This window comes from Macaca nemestrina, chromosome 15, assembly GCF_043159975.1.
Source record: "Macaca nemestrina isolate mMacNem1 chromosome 15, mMacNem.hap1, whole genome shotgun sequence".
NCBI classification, from domain to species: Eukaryota; Metazoa; Chordata; class Mammalia; order Primates; family Cercopithecidae; genus Macaca; species Macaca nemestrina.
In genome coordinates this window covers 37556643-37572332 of record NC_092139.1, presented here as the reverse complement: position 1 = coordinate 37572332, position 15690 = coordinate 37556643, and the positions used below count along the sequence as shown (strand labels likewise).

The following is a 15690-nucleotide window of genomic DNA, read 5'->3' as shown; positions in this document are numbered from 1 at the left end:
TCAATTTTTAATGATTTTTTTATTTAATTGTCATATAATTAGGTAAAATACCATGGTCCAATGTCAAATCTACAAAACAAGTTAGGTTCAGAGAAGTGTAGCTTTCATCCTTGAACCCTCCACTCTGCACCTTCCCTCTTCTTTTCTACAGGTGATTATTTTTTAAACCAGTTTTTGGTTTACCCTCCCATAAAACAGACTTCAGTCTCAACTCTTTTAAGTGGTACTCCTGGCCGGGCGTGGTGGCTCAAGCCTGTAATCCCAGCACTTTGGGAGGCCGAGACGGGCAGATCACGAGGTCAGGAGATCGAGACCATCCTGGCGAACACGGTGAAACCCCGTCTCTATTAAAAAGTACAAAAAAACTAGCTGGGCGAGGTGGCGGGCGCCTGTAGTCCCAGCTACTTGGGAGGCTGAGGCAGGAGAATGGCGTAAACCCGGGAGGCGGAGCTTGCAGTGAGCTGAGATCCGGCCACTGCACTCCAGCCTGGGCGCCAGAGCGAGACTCCATCTCAAAAAAAAAAAAAAAAAAGTGGTACTCCTGGCTAAGATTTATTACAAGAAAAAGATACAAAACAAAATCAGCAAAGGGAAAAGCTACGCTGGGGACTCCAGAGGAAACCAGTCCCAACTTCCAAGAATCCTCTCCCATAGAGTCACATAGGACACCAAGCACCAACTCAAATAAAAGATTTATTCGTTCTGAAGTAAAAGACTATATATACATATACACACACACACACACAGGGTTTTTTTTTGTTTTTGTTTTTTGTTTTTTTTGAGACAGAGTCTTGCTTTGTTGCCCAGGCTGGAGTACAGTGGCACGATCTCGGCTCACTGCAACCTCCACCTTCCAGGTTCAAGTGATTTTCAAGCGATTCTCCTGCCCCAGCCTCCCGAGTAACTGGGACTACAGGTGTGTACTACCATGCCCAGCTACTTTTTTGTATTTTTAGTAGAGACAGGGTTTCCCCATGTTGGCCAGGATGGTCTCGATCTCCTGACCTTGTAATCTGCCCACCCTGGCCTCCCAAAGTGCTGGGATTACAGGCATGAACCACTGCCCAGCCCAAAGATTCTATATTATATATACAGTTTTCCACTTTTTTTCCTCTTATCTAAACATCATGGAGTTCATGCCATAGCAGTATAGAGATACTCATTTCTTTTTTTTTTTTTTTTTTTTTTTTTTTTTTTTTTTTTTTGAGACGGAGTCTCTCTGTGTCTCCCAGGCTGGAGTGCAGTGGCGTGATCTCGGCTCACTGCAAGCTCCGCCTCCCAGGTTCACGCCATTCTCCCGCCTCAGCCTCCCAAGTAGCTGAGACTACAGGCGCCCGCCACCACGCCCGGCTAGTTTTTTTGTATTTTTAGTAGAGACGGGGTTTCACCATGTTAGCCAGGATAGTCTCGATCTCCTGACCTCGTGCTCCACCCACCTCGGCCTCCCAAAGTGCTGGGATTACAGGCTTGAGCCACCGCGCCCGGCCGAGATACTCATTTCTATTCACAGCTGCATAGCACGCCAATGTAGATATGCCTTGGTTTATTGCCAGTGTCCTGTAGATGGACACCTGAGTTATTTCCAGGCTTTTGCTATTTACAAAGTATGCTATAATGACTAGTCTTGTACATACATCTTTATTTTTGCCAGTGTTATCTCTTTGGCTTAGACTACTAGAAATGGAATTGCTGGGTCAAAAAACACATGCATATGTCATTTTGTAGGACAGAGTCATAATCTCCTCCTGAAGAAGACAGCTGCTATAATGGTGCCTCCAGTGGTTCCTACTTCTGGGTAAATTGCCCCTTGACTGCAATTTACAGAAGTGATGGGGCTGGATGCGGAGGCTCATGCCGGTAATCCTAGCACTTTGGGAGGCCGAGGCAGGAGGATCACTTGAGCCCAGCAGTCTGAGACTAACCTAGGCAACACAGCGAGACCTCATCTCTACTAAAAATCATTAAAGTTAGCCAGGCATGGTAGCGTGTGCCTCTGGTCCCAGCGACTCAGGAGGCTGAGGTAGGAGGATTGCTTGAGCCCAGCAGTTTGAGGCTGCAGTGAGCCATTCTACTCCACTCTACTCCAACCTGGGTGATAGAGCACACCCTTGTCTTAAAAAAAAAGTGTTAGGATGTCACTTTCAAGATTAAGTACCAACAGACTGTGACTTCTGTTTTGCTCTCACACATTATCTGTCTGAGAGCTGGGAGCTTGTCTTTAAGTAGAAACCCACCCATCCCCAGGGAGAAGGCAGGAGGGAAAATGGGGAGAGGTCACAGGTAAGCCCCCAATTCTGTTGATCTTCACTGCAGTAGCTTCTCATTACAAGCAGGCATCTGGCCACTATAGACCATTATAACTAGTTCTAGAAGTAATAATAGCGGATTTACTGTACAGAAGTGTCCATGGGCTCACAATTCTGAGGACATCATCGTGACAGCAAGTAGGAAAAAAAAGTAATTATTTCACCAAGTACCAGTTTCTCTCTTCTCCAATTCCTTTGGATACGCCTCCTGCAAGAGGCCGATTTCCAGCTGTACGTCGTAATGAAAGGGTTTTTCTTTCTTATGTTAAATACAAGCGAAGTGATTAACTAGAAGATAGCGTCTGATTGTGAGGAAATCAGTGATTCAGATTGTGTGGGAATGGCACCTGGGGATGGAGGAGGAGCGACAGAGGTGGAGGAAGCTGGTGCAGCCTAGCCTGCCTTGTTCCAAGGACACCCAAGGGCAGAAGGACTGAGCTCTGGGGGAGGACGGATTTGACATAACTGGTCCAGCTTCACAGTTTGCAGGTGCTGGAGGATGAGGAAAGTGGGAGCTAGCTGCAGACGCAGGACAAGAACCCAGGGCTTCCCTTCTTCTTTTTGCCTGCCCTGCCGCTTCCACCCTTCCTACCCCTCCACCTCCCTTGTGTCTGTCACTGCCTTTTACAGCATTTACATTACACTTCAGCAAAAAGTTGTGGTTTTGTTTTTTAAAAATAAAAACAGCACTGAAGAAGTAGAAGGAAGACATTCAGGGTTTTTATTTTTATTTTTTGAGTCTGGGTCTTGCTCTGTCACCCAGGCTGGAGTACAGTGGTGAGATCATAGCTAACTGTAGCCTCGACTTCCTGGGCTCAGAGATCCTCACACCTCAGCCTTCCAAGTATTTGGGACTACAGGCACATAGCATCATGCCTGGCTGAATTAATTATTTTAAGAGATGTGGTCTAGCTGTGTTACCCAGGCTGGTCTCAAACTCCTGGCTTCTAGCAATCCTCCCACTTCAGTCTCCTGAATCACTGGGATTACAGGCTGGGCATGATGGCCATCATGCCAGCTCTAGGTTTTTAAAATGTAGGCAAGGAGGTCAGCATTTACACAAAAGCAGGGTTTGAAGTAAGCCATAGAAATTTAGGAAGCTTAATAAAGAGAGGGGTCTAATCAAGGTTTCCTGTAGGATAGGGGCTTTAAATTAGGCCTTAAAGAACAAAGAATGTTTGTGGGTGTGGTAAGCAATGACTTGGAGCAGAGCTCTCTAGCCATTGGGCTCACCCTCACAGGCAGGCACCACTGACCCCAGGGGGGTGTAGGCAGCTGGAGGAAGTGCTATGTGTCCCCCATTCCAGTGATGGCGGCCCCTCTCAGAGTCAATACCCTTCCTTTCAAGAGACTGAACATACAACTGGACAATGGCCAGGCCACATATGACAATAGACCCTGACCAGAAACCCATAACCTGCCTAGGAAGCCGAACCACAGCCTCAGCAGCAATCGGATCCAGAACAGTCTGAATTTAGTGGCTGCCAGCTGCTTCTCAATCCCCAGCCACCACACCCCCTCTTCCAACTCCAGACCAACCAGAGAAAGCCAAATATACCCCCCCAACCAACTAAAGCTGCCCCTCCACAGTTAGTCCGCTCTGTCCCTATGCCTAGTCCACTCTGTCCTCATGCCAACAATCTCCAATCACAGCACACCCAAAGCCTTCCCTTTTTTCCCACTATTAACATTTCCCAGTCCCTGCCTGCCTTTGACCCCTGCCAAATGCAAGCAATCATGGCTGACTCCTTTGCAGACTTGGGCTAAATAGCCTCTCTGCTCTTGTTTAGGTGATCTTTATTTCCACATCTCCAACAGGGAGTCTGGACACAAACTGACAATACTCATGAAATCAACACCCAGATGAGGAGGTAGACCAGCACTCCAGGATGCCCTCCGCAGTATCCCTCCTGTTAACTGTTTTCCCGGCTTTTAACACCATGGATCAGTTTTGCTGATTTCTGTACATTTTGTAGGAACAGAATCATACAATGAATACTTTCTTGATGGTGAGGAATCTGACCTCTTTTGCTTGACCTCATGTCTGTTAAATTTATCCATGTTGCTGTGCATAGCAGTATTTTCATTCATATTCATTGCTGTACAGTAGTATTCAACCCTGTGACTTCACTGCAACTTCAACTGTGGATGGACATTTGGGTTGGTAGATGGACATTTGGGTTGCTTGGAGTTTGGGGCTACAGTCAGTGTGGTGGTTGGAAACATTCTTGCCAATGTCTCAGTGGACGTAGCTCTTGTTTGTGTGGTGTACACACCCAGGAGTGGAACTGCTGGATCACAGTTTATATGTATGTTTGGCTTTTGGTAGATACTGCCAGTTTTCCAACAGGGTCACACCAACTTGGTCCATTCAGGCTACAGTGAAATAGCCTGGGTAATTTGTAAACAACAAAAAATTATTTCTCACGGTTCTAGAGTCTGGGAAGTCCAAGATCAAGGTGCCAGCAGATCCAGTGTCCAGGGCGGGCTCTCTGCTTCAGAGAGACAGCACCTTCTGACTGCATCCTCACATGGTAGAAGTGACAGAGGACTCCCTCACGCCTCTTTTATAAGGTGCTAACCCCATTCATGATCTCCACCCTCATGACCTAACCACCTCCCAAAGGCCCCACATCTTTATTTTATTTTATTATTTTTTTGAGATGGAGTCTTGCTCTGTCACCCACGCTGGAGTGCAGTGGTGCGATCTCGGCTCACTGCAAACTCCACCTCCTGGGTTCAAGCGATTATCCTGCCTCAGCCTCCGAGTGGCTGGGATTACAGAGGTACACCGCCACACCTGGCTAATTTTTGTATTTTTAGTAGAGACGGGGTTTTACCATGTTGGCCAGACTGATCTCAGACTCCTGGCTTCAAGTGATCTGCCCCCCGCCAGCTTCCCAAAGTGCTAGGATTATAGTCACAAGCCACCATGCCCAGCCCCAAAGGCCCACCTCTTAATGCCATCACTTTGGGGGTTAGGTTTCGACATATGAATTCAAAGGGGACACATACATTCAGACCACAGCACTGACTCAGATTCCCTGCAAAACCCTTGAGAGTTTCATTTTTGTCAGATTTACTCTCTATAGGCTCTAAGTATTATTCCTCCTCCCCTGATTTAGTTATTATAAACAGTACATAACTGATCAGATTAACACCTGTCCCCTTGCCACCCCTAATGCCTGCCCCCGTTCATGTTCCCGGAACACTCCATTAGACCACCCCCTACTGTATTGGTGGGTGGTGGGAGGGGGCCCATCGGGTGGGGTCTTTGCTGTATTATTCCGTGTCACTGAGGCCTATCCCAGTGCTCTGCACATGCAGATGCAAATATCTGTTGTATGATTATATAAAAGGAATGATGTGAAAGCCTATTTGTCTGCACCACACCTTATGAACGTCCCCAACCACTTGAAGGCACTCATAGTGTCTTAATCATCTTAGGCCTTCAATCTGGCATAGGGAACTCCTTTAATAAACAATGTCTGCTAAGCCAAATGGCTTCCTGAGGCCTGGCATTTTAGGCTGTGTCCCCTGCCCCACCTCACCCAGCCTCGGGGCATTGAGCCTGGCTGGGCACACACATGATAGTTGTAATCATATTGTCACAACATCCCTGAGACTACATTAATTACATATTGAGTGTTATAGTACTATTATAGCAGGTGGCAGATCTTGGCATACTGGGCAGGGATGTGTTGGTGTGAAAATCTCTGTATTTTAGAGACAGGGTCTCCTTCTGTTGCCCAGGCTGAAGTGCAGTGGTGCTATCATAGCTCACTGTAACTTCAAACTCTTGTGCTCAAGTGATCCTCCCACCTCAGCCTCCTGAGTAGCTGGAACTATAGGCACGTACCACCACACCCAGCTAATTTTTAAATTTTTTGTAGAGATAGGGTCTAGCTGTTACCCACACTGGTTTTGAACTCCTGAACTCAAGCAGTCCTTCTGCCTTGGTCTCCTAAAGTGCTGGGATTACAGGTGTGATCCACCACGTCCAGCCAAAATCTCACTTTAAGTGGGGTCCCTGACTCCAGACAGGTGATAGGCTGTGGTTCACAGGCATAAAGAGCATCCAGCCTGGGGCCCCGGAGCCAGAGTTTTCCCTCACATTGTCCCCCGGGTCCTTCATCCCTCCTAAACTTGCAAACCAGCTGTGAATTGGGTTGAGATGGTATATCTTTCATAGGGTCATTGTGGGGATTAAATGAGTTAATATATGTAAAGCACTTAGCGTAATGCCTGGCAGACAGTGAGGTATGGAGTACCTTGTAACCCTTATTATTGCTGTTGCTGTTAGCAACAGAGTGAGGAATGCTGGGAGTGACCATGCCCAGCACCAAATGAGGCCTTCATAGCCTTGGGCTAAAGGAAAAAGAGTAGAAAGGTGAACACAGAGAGAGGACTCAATTTCAACACAGATGCATTAGACCAAGAACTCTGGACTCACTTTCCCTGGAGGTGGGGGTGCTATCTGCTGCTTAATGGAGCATCATGGAAAATGTGGGTCTCAAAGCCTGAAGGACTCCATTCCTAAGAGATGGAAGCAGGAGACATGCTACAGAGTTTGAATCTTGCCCAACACGGGGATTTCTGCCTGCTGGAAGGGCTCTGTCAGGGCCTAGTGGAAGCCCTTGCCTCAGTGGGGCAGACTGCTGCTGGACACACCTATCATTCATCATCACCTCTCTGGGACAGTAGTAGCAGCCAGGCACCTCCAAAGAGCTTGACAACAGAGGAACCCACTTCAGCCCCTCCTCCTAAGACAGGATCCAGTGCTACTCCAGCTCTGAATTGGTTCAAGGAGAGAGACATCATCCACAGAGGCCACAAAACCAAGAGGTGGATGCCTCATTGTTACTTCATGCTGCCTGGGAGCAAAGAGAGGGCCTTAGGCACAAAATCCTCCAGACCGACGTCTGCCCCTTGGCTTTCTCAACCCTTCACTCTCCAACTTCTATAAAGAACCTGTACAGTGGCGAGGCACCGTGGCTCACACCTGTAATCCCAGCATTTTGGGAGGCTGAGGCAGGCGGATCACTTGAGGTCAGGAGTTTGAGACCAGCCTGGCCAACATGGTGAAACCCCATCTCTAACATAAATACGAAAATTAGCCAGGTGTGGTGGCGGGCACCTCTAATTCCAGCTACTTGGGAGGCTGAAGCAGGAGAATCACTTGAACCCAGGAGGCGGAGGTTACAGTGAGCCAAAGTTGTGCCACTGCACTCCATCCAGCCTGGGCAACAGAGTAACACTCCGTCTCAAAAAAAAGAAAAAAAAAAAGTAAAAAAAAAAAGAACCTGTGCAGAATGAGGGCAAGCAGGCAGGGGTGAACAAGATGGCCATGAATTGATAATTACTGAAGTTGGGTGATGGGCTCATGGAGATTTGTTATTCTACTCTCTCTACTTTTTTGGGTTTGAAAGTTCACAATAAATAATGTTGCTCAAAGGAACTATTAATAATTTGAGGCCACTCAGGGTAAAGAGCATCTCCTAGATTTTTTTTTTTTGGTAGAGATAGGGTCTTGCTTTATTGCCCAGGCTTGTCTCAAACTCCTGGCTTCAAAGGATCCTCCCACCTTGACTTCCCAAAGTGCTGGGATTACAGGCATGAGCCACCACATCCAGCCTCCCTCATCTTTGACTAAAGTCTCATAAATCTGAGAATATCTAGCAAGGAATTAAGGTGAGGGTGTGGCACTGTTCTGGCTTCAGTCTGTCACCAGGCAGAGTCCACGCATTCTTCCCAGGGGGAGAGAAGCAGTGACAGGTCTTGGGCTTTGAGGGAAATGATTCAGCAGGAGAAAAAAGGTGGAGAGGGGCTAATATGAAGATACCATTGCTGCAGGTGGCTCTGCCCCTAAGCACTGAGGAGGGCACCAGTCCCTCTGGCCCCACCCAGCCTTCACCCCAAGGTGAAGTATGCTTTCTCAGGTCCCCAAGGATGGGTGGCCAGGTCCCCCACTGGGGGTGGAGGTCTCACTCCCTCCCTTGGGTTCTGACCTCCACATTATCTGGCTGTGAGGGTGACCTGCCTGGCTTTCCCCACTAAGTGCAGCTCCCCGCAGCTGAAAGCTACACTCCCAACACAGGACTCCTGAGATTTGACACTGGCCAGTTCACACCCTGCTTGAAGCTGGCATTTGAGAGGCCTTCGGGTTGACAACAGCAGCAAGGTCACTGTTCAAAGTAGGCCAAGTCACGGCTTTTGGGCGGCATCATTTGAAAGGTGCTGGGGTTGGCCAGGCGCAGTGGCTCATGCCTGTAATCCCAGCACTTTGGGAGGCCAAAGCGGGTGGAGCACTTGAGGTCAGGAGTTCAAGAACAGCCTGGCCAACATGGAGAAACCCCATCTCTACTAAAAATACAAAAATTAGTCAGGTGTGGTGGCAGGCCTCTGTAATCCCAGCTACTCAGGAGGCTGAGGCAGGAGAATTGCTTGAACCCGGGAGGCAGAGGTTGCAGTGAGCCGAGATCATCCCACTGCACTCCAGCAGCCTGGGCAACGGAGTAAGACTGTCTCAAAAAAAGAAAAAAGAAAAAAAGAAGTGTTGGGGGTCGGGTGCAGTGTCTCACATCTGTAATCCCAGCACTTTGGGAGGCTAAGGCAAGATCTCATGTGAGGCCAACCTGGGCAACATAACAGCATGACCTGATCTCTACAAAAAAATTAATTTGGCTCGGCACAGTGGCTCACACCTGTAATCCCAGCACTCTGGGAGGCCAAGGCAGGTGGATCGCAAGGTCAGGAGATCGAGACCATCCTGGCTAACACGGTGAAACCCCGTCTCTACTACAAATACAAAAAAATTAGCCGGGCGTGATGGCTGGCACCTGTAGTCCCAGCTACTCAGGAGGCTGAGGCAGGAAAATGGCATGAACCCGGGAGGCAGAGGTCGCAGTGAGCCGAGATCGCACCACTGCACTCCAGCCTGGGTGATGGAGTGAGACTCCATCTCAAAAAAAAGAAAAAAAAATTTAATTAGCCAGACATGGTGGCATGCACCTGAAGTCCTAGTTACTCAGAAGACTGAGGCAGGAGGATCGCTCAAGCCCAGGAGTTTGAGGATGCAGTGAGTTATGATTGCACCACTTCGCCCTAGGCTGGGTGATTCTCTAAAAACAAAAACAAAAACAAAAAAACAAAAACATGGGAGGCAGGGCTGGGAAGGTCCCTCAACCCTTTCTACATGCCTTACCCAGGGTATCTCCCATAATGGCTGGTTACTGTGCTAAAACTCTTTTTTTTTTTTTTTTTTTTTTGAGACAGAGTCTCACTCTATCACCCAGGCTGGAGTGCAGTGTTGCAATCTCAGCTCACTGCAACCTCCGCCTCCTGACGGGCTCAAGTGATCTTCCCACCTTAGCCTCCCACGTAGCTAGGACTATAGATGAGTGCCACCATGCCCTGTTACTTTTTGTATTTTTTACCTAGGCTCCTACTGTGCTAAAATTCTACCACTTGGGCAACAGTCTTCGCGGCTACATATTGCCTTTTTTTTTTTTTGAAAGAGTACCACTCTGTCACCCAGGCTGGAGTGCAGTGGCACAATTTCGGCTCAGTGCAACCTCTGCCTCCTGAGATCATGCAATTCTCGTGGCTCAGCCTCCCTAGTAGCTGGGATTACAGACGCGTGCTACCACACCTGGCTAATTTTCATATTTTTAGTAGAGATGGGGTTTCACCATGTTGGGCAGGCTAGTCTTGAATTCCCAACCTCAGGCAATCCGCCCACCTCGGCCTCCCAAAGTGCTGGGATTACAGGCGTGAGCCACCGTGCTCGGCCCATGTTGCCTTTTCGAAATGCTTTTTTCAAAGCTACGCTGTGACGGTAATACACTAAAACTAGTACTTGTACATAAATTGTTAACTGACCTGCCCAGCATGGGTACATAACTGGGGTTTAGGGTGGGGGGACAGAGGGCTTTTTAAGATTGGTGGTGAGGGATGGGGAGTAGTACAGACAGCTTGGGTAGGGTCCACTCCTGGTTTCATGGTGTAGGTTGCTGGACTTGGAGCATGGGACGAAGAGATGTTCAGAGATAGAGGTCATTAGGTTGCTGAACTCTCCTAGGGCAGTGGAGTGAAAAGGATGTAGCAGCCAAGGCAGAGTGTAGATACCTGGAGGCTGACAGCTTGGGGAGGGGCCAGAGTGAGCCCCACCCCCGATGGCTCTAGTTCTTGTCCCTTGCAGAGCTCAGAAATGGAGGTGGCTCCTGTGCCTTGTCCAGCAATGGCTGCCTGAAAATAACCCACAAGGATACCCTCAATCTACTCCAATGTGTTTCTGGTGTTATTGTAGCTAATCTCCCCACCAGTGGGTGAACTTGGGATGGGGGAACCTGGCTGCTGGGAGTGGAAACACCCTAGAGCCTCCACCCTGTACGGCTGCCCAGTGGACACACCTCTCTCCCCAGCAATTTCTCAAGGCACAAGATAAAGTAAGGGGCAAATGCAAAGATAAAGCTGTGAGGCAGGAGGGTCTGAGTCTGCCTCTAAAGGAGTAGCCAAGGCTCCTGTTTCTCTGCATTTTTTTTTTTTTTTTTCTTGAGACAGGGTCTCACTCTGTCACCCAGGTTGGAGTGCGGTGGCACGATCCTAGCTCACTGCAGCTTCAAGCTTCTGGGCTCAAGTGATCCTCCCACCTCAGCCTCCCAAGTAGCTAAGACGACAGATGCACCAGCACACCTGGCTAATTTTTTAAACTTTTTTGTAGAGATGGGGCCCTGTTGCCCACCACGCCTGGCCCCTCAACACTTAATAGTGATAATAACACAATTCTAACCCTTGGTAAATGCCAGGACTCATCCTAAAATCTACATTGATAAACTCCTTTAATCCTCACAACACTGGGAAATACATATATATTCTCATCCTCCTTTTACAGGTGAGAAAACTAAGGCACAGACAGATAAATCCCTTGCCCAAGGTCACAGAGCTGGTGAGAGGCAGGGCAGGATGCAGGCCTAGGCTGCCTGTGCTGCAGAGCTGCACCCTGGACCACTGTGCACTCTGCCTCTCATGCCCTCAGCTCTACTAGGTTGGGCAGGAGAGAGGTGGGAGAAGCAGTTAGTGGCTACTTGCTCTGGGCCAGGCACTTGGCAAACACCTGTAGGTTCAATCTCAGAACCACCCAGTGAAGAATGAGCCAGATACTCACTGTCCACGTGGAGAAGCAAAACCAGAAGTCTGACATCCGCCAAAGCCACACAGCCCAGGAAGTGAGGGAGCTGAAATCCAAACCTCTGCCTGAGCTCTGCCCGCCAGGTGTCTCCTCCCCAGCCCACGTAGGGAGCTGAAGAGAATGAAGACCAGAGGGGAGGGAAAGAGGAGGCTACAGAGGAGCTCCAGAGGTCTTCCTCAGGCCTGGCACCTGCCCCTGGCTTCTCTGAGGTCCACAGGAACCTCCAGACCTTCCCAGGATTGCCCAGCAGGGGAGGGGACCCAGTGGGGCAGGAACCCAAGGCAGTTGGGCTCCTGGAGAGCAGCCACCCTGCCGCTCCTGCCTGCCTCAGTGCAACGGTCTCAGGCTGGGCTGCCAGGGTGGGAGCCAGGTCTTGTGGAGTCGCCCACACACCACACACCTGCCCTGAGGCCTTCGGGGACCAATGCAACAGGAGAAGCATTCCCGAGCACCGTGTGCTCCAGTGATCCCTCCTGATCCACCTGGGCCAACGGGGCTGAGGCCTGGAGGAGGAAGCTCCTCTGGAGGACATGGATGATAACCTGGATTGCCAGTGGGGAAGGTCTGGAGCACTGGGGGCAGCCCAGGACCCAGAAAGCCAAGGACGGGGACCCACACAGGGCACAGTGGGAACAGAGATGCTGCTCTAAGGACTTGGTTCAGCCAAAGCACGTCCTGCAGGCAGGCCTGCAGTCCCTTAGCTCCCTCTGACCCAGCCTCCACCATCCCCAAGAAAGGGACAAGGGGCTTCGGAGAGGGGCAAGTTGTACTGCAGGAATGGAGCAGATGAGTGGAGGGAAGGGCCCAGGGCTTCACTAGTGCAGGCGCCGCCGGTACATCGCCACCAGGAGTGTGACTACCAGCACCCCTGCCACAGCCGCCTGGAGCCACAGAGCCCCAGGTGAGGGCCTGTGGCATGGCCCCTCCCTCTCCTGGAACTTCTGGTCGATGTGTGGCCTGGGGCCACCCTGCGGGTCCGCAGGTGGCCCAGGGTTGCCCTCTCTGAGCTGGATGCTGGGGTTCTCAGCCACGTGGATCCCAAAGGTGCCCTCGGACTTGTACTCATTCTCCTCTGGGCCATGGCAGGGCCCCATGCCCAGGGAGGTGCTGGCACTGATGGCAAGATCCTCAGAGCAGCCTGAGAACTGGCTGTCTGCCTGGGATACCAGTATGCCAGGCTTACTCAGCTCCGACTCAAAGCCCCCATTCTCAGAGCTGCTGTCTAGCCAGGCTGAGCGGCCTCCAGCGGCGCCTGCAGGTGTTGGAGCTGCTGAGGTCTCCTGGGAAAGAAAGGAGAGCACTGGAAGGGACTGGGGTTGGCAGGGAGACGAGCCTAGTGGGGCGGTGCCATTCCCAGGCCAGGGCATGAAATAGCACTCCAACCCCTCAATTCCCAGTCCATAATGCCCCTAGGCCACCTTTTCTTGGAGCAGTGGGGGAAGAGGGGACCAAGGACCTGCATCAATGGTGGACTCCTCCAGGGCAGCCTTTCCCTATTCCCTGGCCTGCCTGTGAGCTCATGCCCACCTGGAAGCCCTTGGTAGGGCGGGGCCCCATCCTGCACTGACATCCTGCCTGGGCCTGAGAACTAGAGAGCAGCCACAGGGTCAGAGGCCTGACCATGTACCCATAGGGCCATATGGACTTGGCTCCTCCCAGCAGACAGCCACAGCTAGAGTCAGATGTGAGGCTTGGAGCAGGCAACAATGGGGGGCTGCTGGGTCATAGTGGCTGCTCAGGTGGGACTGCGTTCTGTAAAGCCTGGCCATGGAGGGGAACGCCGGGCATCCTGGTGGTGAAGAGCAAGGCAAGAGGCAGATGGGCCACCGTGCTGTCCCCCTCACTGCTTCCTTATATTCTAAATGGCACTGTTCGGCTTCACTAGGAGCTACGAGCCTTAAATGAACTTATGCACCTGACCAGTGGGTGCCCCCTGTGGCTGACCCTCCTGAGATGTCCAGACTTAGGAGCTCTAATGACTGTTCCTCCTGGAGAACATGGTGTGGGGCCTACATGAGGCTGGTTCTGTATACCTGCAAGGAGAGGCCATAGAGCAGCCCAGGCTGGAGACAATGCAGACTGGGAAGCGGCCAAGGCTGGGGCCAGGTGGGCAAGCTCTCCCAGGGGAAGGGGCGTGGATCCCTGCCAGGAGGTGCAAGGACTTACCTCAGTTCTGCTGCTCCTGTCAGTGGGGACTGTGCTGGCAGACACCTTGGTGCGCACCATGCTAGCAGGCACTTTGGATGGCACCATGCCAGCACGGGTTGAGTTGATGGGCAATTTGGATGGTGCTGGATTGGTGAACACAGAAGGCACTGCACCAGGGGGCTTTGAGCTAGTTGGCAACTTGGAGGGCACTGTGCTGGCAGATGCTGGGTTGGCAGGCACTTTCGGGGCCACTGTGTTCACAGGCATCAAGGTGGTAGGCAATTTGGAGGGCAGAGAGTTGGCAGGTGCCTCTGCCCCACTGGAGCAGATGATAGGCTCAGCCTGGTCACTCTCTGCACCCTGTTCACCCTCTGCAGCCCCTGCAGAGGCCAAGCCAGGGGATGAGGAGGAGGAGGAGGAGGAGGTGCCAGTAGATACAACTGACCCTGCAGGTCCAGGCAAGCGGCTTGCCCTGGGGGTGGAACGGGCCAGGGGCTGGAAGGAGACAGATGGAGACACAGGCCCACGGGATGGTATGAGGCTGGAGGTTGCACCTGCAGGTGGCAAAACACAAGTGGAAACACAGACCCAAAGACCGTTACCTTGAGGCCTGGAGAAGGGTCCCTCTGCCCCAGGTTTCACGGTCCCTACTGTGTCTAGGCCTCCAAATCTCCTGCCCTTGAAGGAGATGCCACAGTCCCTTTAGTCACTGCTTCCTGGCCTGAAAGCCCAACAGCTGCCCTCAGTCCTTGACCTGTAGCCCCAGGTCTGTCCTGGCACACAGTGAAATGGTACCTAGGAACTTGAAGATCATTATTAATTATTCTCTCCGCTTTTTCCTCTCCCACCTAGGAAACCTCCCCTCTCCTGTGTCCACTTTTTCTACCTTGACCTTAGCCTCATGGAATCCTGAACACTTCCCCCATTGCTGTCCCTCTCCGACCACCACGAGTGGAAGCAGTCGTGGATCAGGGTGAGGGGTGGCAGGACGGCGCATGCAGAATGGCTCATACCAGCCAAGAGGGCTGGCCATCCCAGAGGCTTGGGAAGAGAGGCAACAGGGACAAAGCCACCCCTGGGAGGCTGCCTGACCTGGGTCGGGGAAGCAGGGGATAGCAGGTAGTGATGGTCTATAAAGGCAGTTGCAGCAGGACTCTCCACGGAACTCGGAATGCACATGCCAAGCCCCACAGCTGGCAAAAGTCAGGGTGATTCTGATGTACACCTCCCCCCCCACGGCAATCTAATACCACAGAATCTCATGGGACCTGTGTCTACAAACATACTGAAACCTAAGTGCCCTCTGCCTGCATGGTCTACAGCAACTCCTCAAAGGCATCCCATGGCCAGATGACACTACAAAGCACAGACAGGTGCTTGGAGCAGTTTGGGGATGACAAAAGTACTAAGATGACGTCTCCCAGCCTTTAACTGCTCATTGTCTTGTGGCTGTCCCAGGGCACTGAGGGCTGACTGGGCACCAGCATCATGTGGAACAGTTTGGGAAGTAGGAAAGAGACATGCTAGCCTGAGAGGTCCAGATGGACAACTATATATTTCTGAGGGGGAGCACTGAGGTCTGGAGTTGGGTCCAGGCCACTGGATGATGAAGAAGTCTGGGAACTGAGAAGTTTTCATGATTCACTGGGAACTGGAGATCTCTGCGGTAAGGCAGTGCCTAAAGGCTCCCCTGCCAACAGCTGATGCAGCCCTGCACTGTCCCTTGCCCACCGCCCTCCAGGCCCTGGCTGATCCCCACAGTCCCTTTGGCAGAGGGCAGAAATGGCCCGACTTATCTCACTTACCTCCACCTAGCCTCTTTGCACTGTGCCTGTCAGTCCTCCCCTCTAGGGAGGGAGTCTATTTCCCTACTCCATGAATCTAGGCTGGCCTTATCACTTGCTTTTGCCTACAGAATGGGGCATGGGGGACACTGTGCCAGTTTTGAGCCCTCTCTCTCTGGGAACTCTGCCCAGCTGCCATGATGGGTTTGTGTGCTGGAGGATGAGAGACCACATAGAAGAGAACCAAGGTGCAAGGCCAACA

General features: G+C 51.2%; 1 protein-coding gene across 6 annotated transcripts in view; it reads right to left on the bottom strand.

The window, feature by feature from the left end:
* Window positions 1-675: 675 nt before the first annotated feature.
* Window positions 676-15690, bottom strand: part of LOC105481575 (mitochondrial antiviral signaling protein) — a 46159-nt gene continuing 31144 nt past the window's right edge. For 4 of the 6 annotated variants that reach the window (XM_071079619.1, XM_011741237.3, XM_011741236.3 and 1 more), the window contains 2 exons: window positions 13663-14198; window positions 676-12776 (listed from right to left, as the gene is read on the bottom strand). In XM_071079619.1, coding sequence (XP_070935720.1) covers window positions 12312-12776; window positions 13663-14198 — 1001 coding nt within the window. In that variant the 3' untranslated portion in view covers window positions 676-12311. The other 2 variants (XR_987034.3, XM_071079620.1) reach the window with 2 other exon arrangements.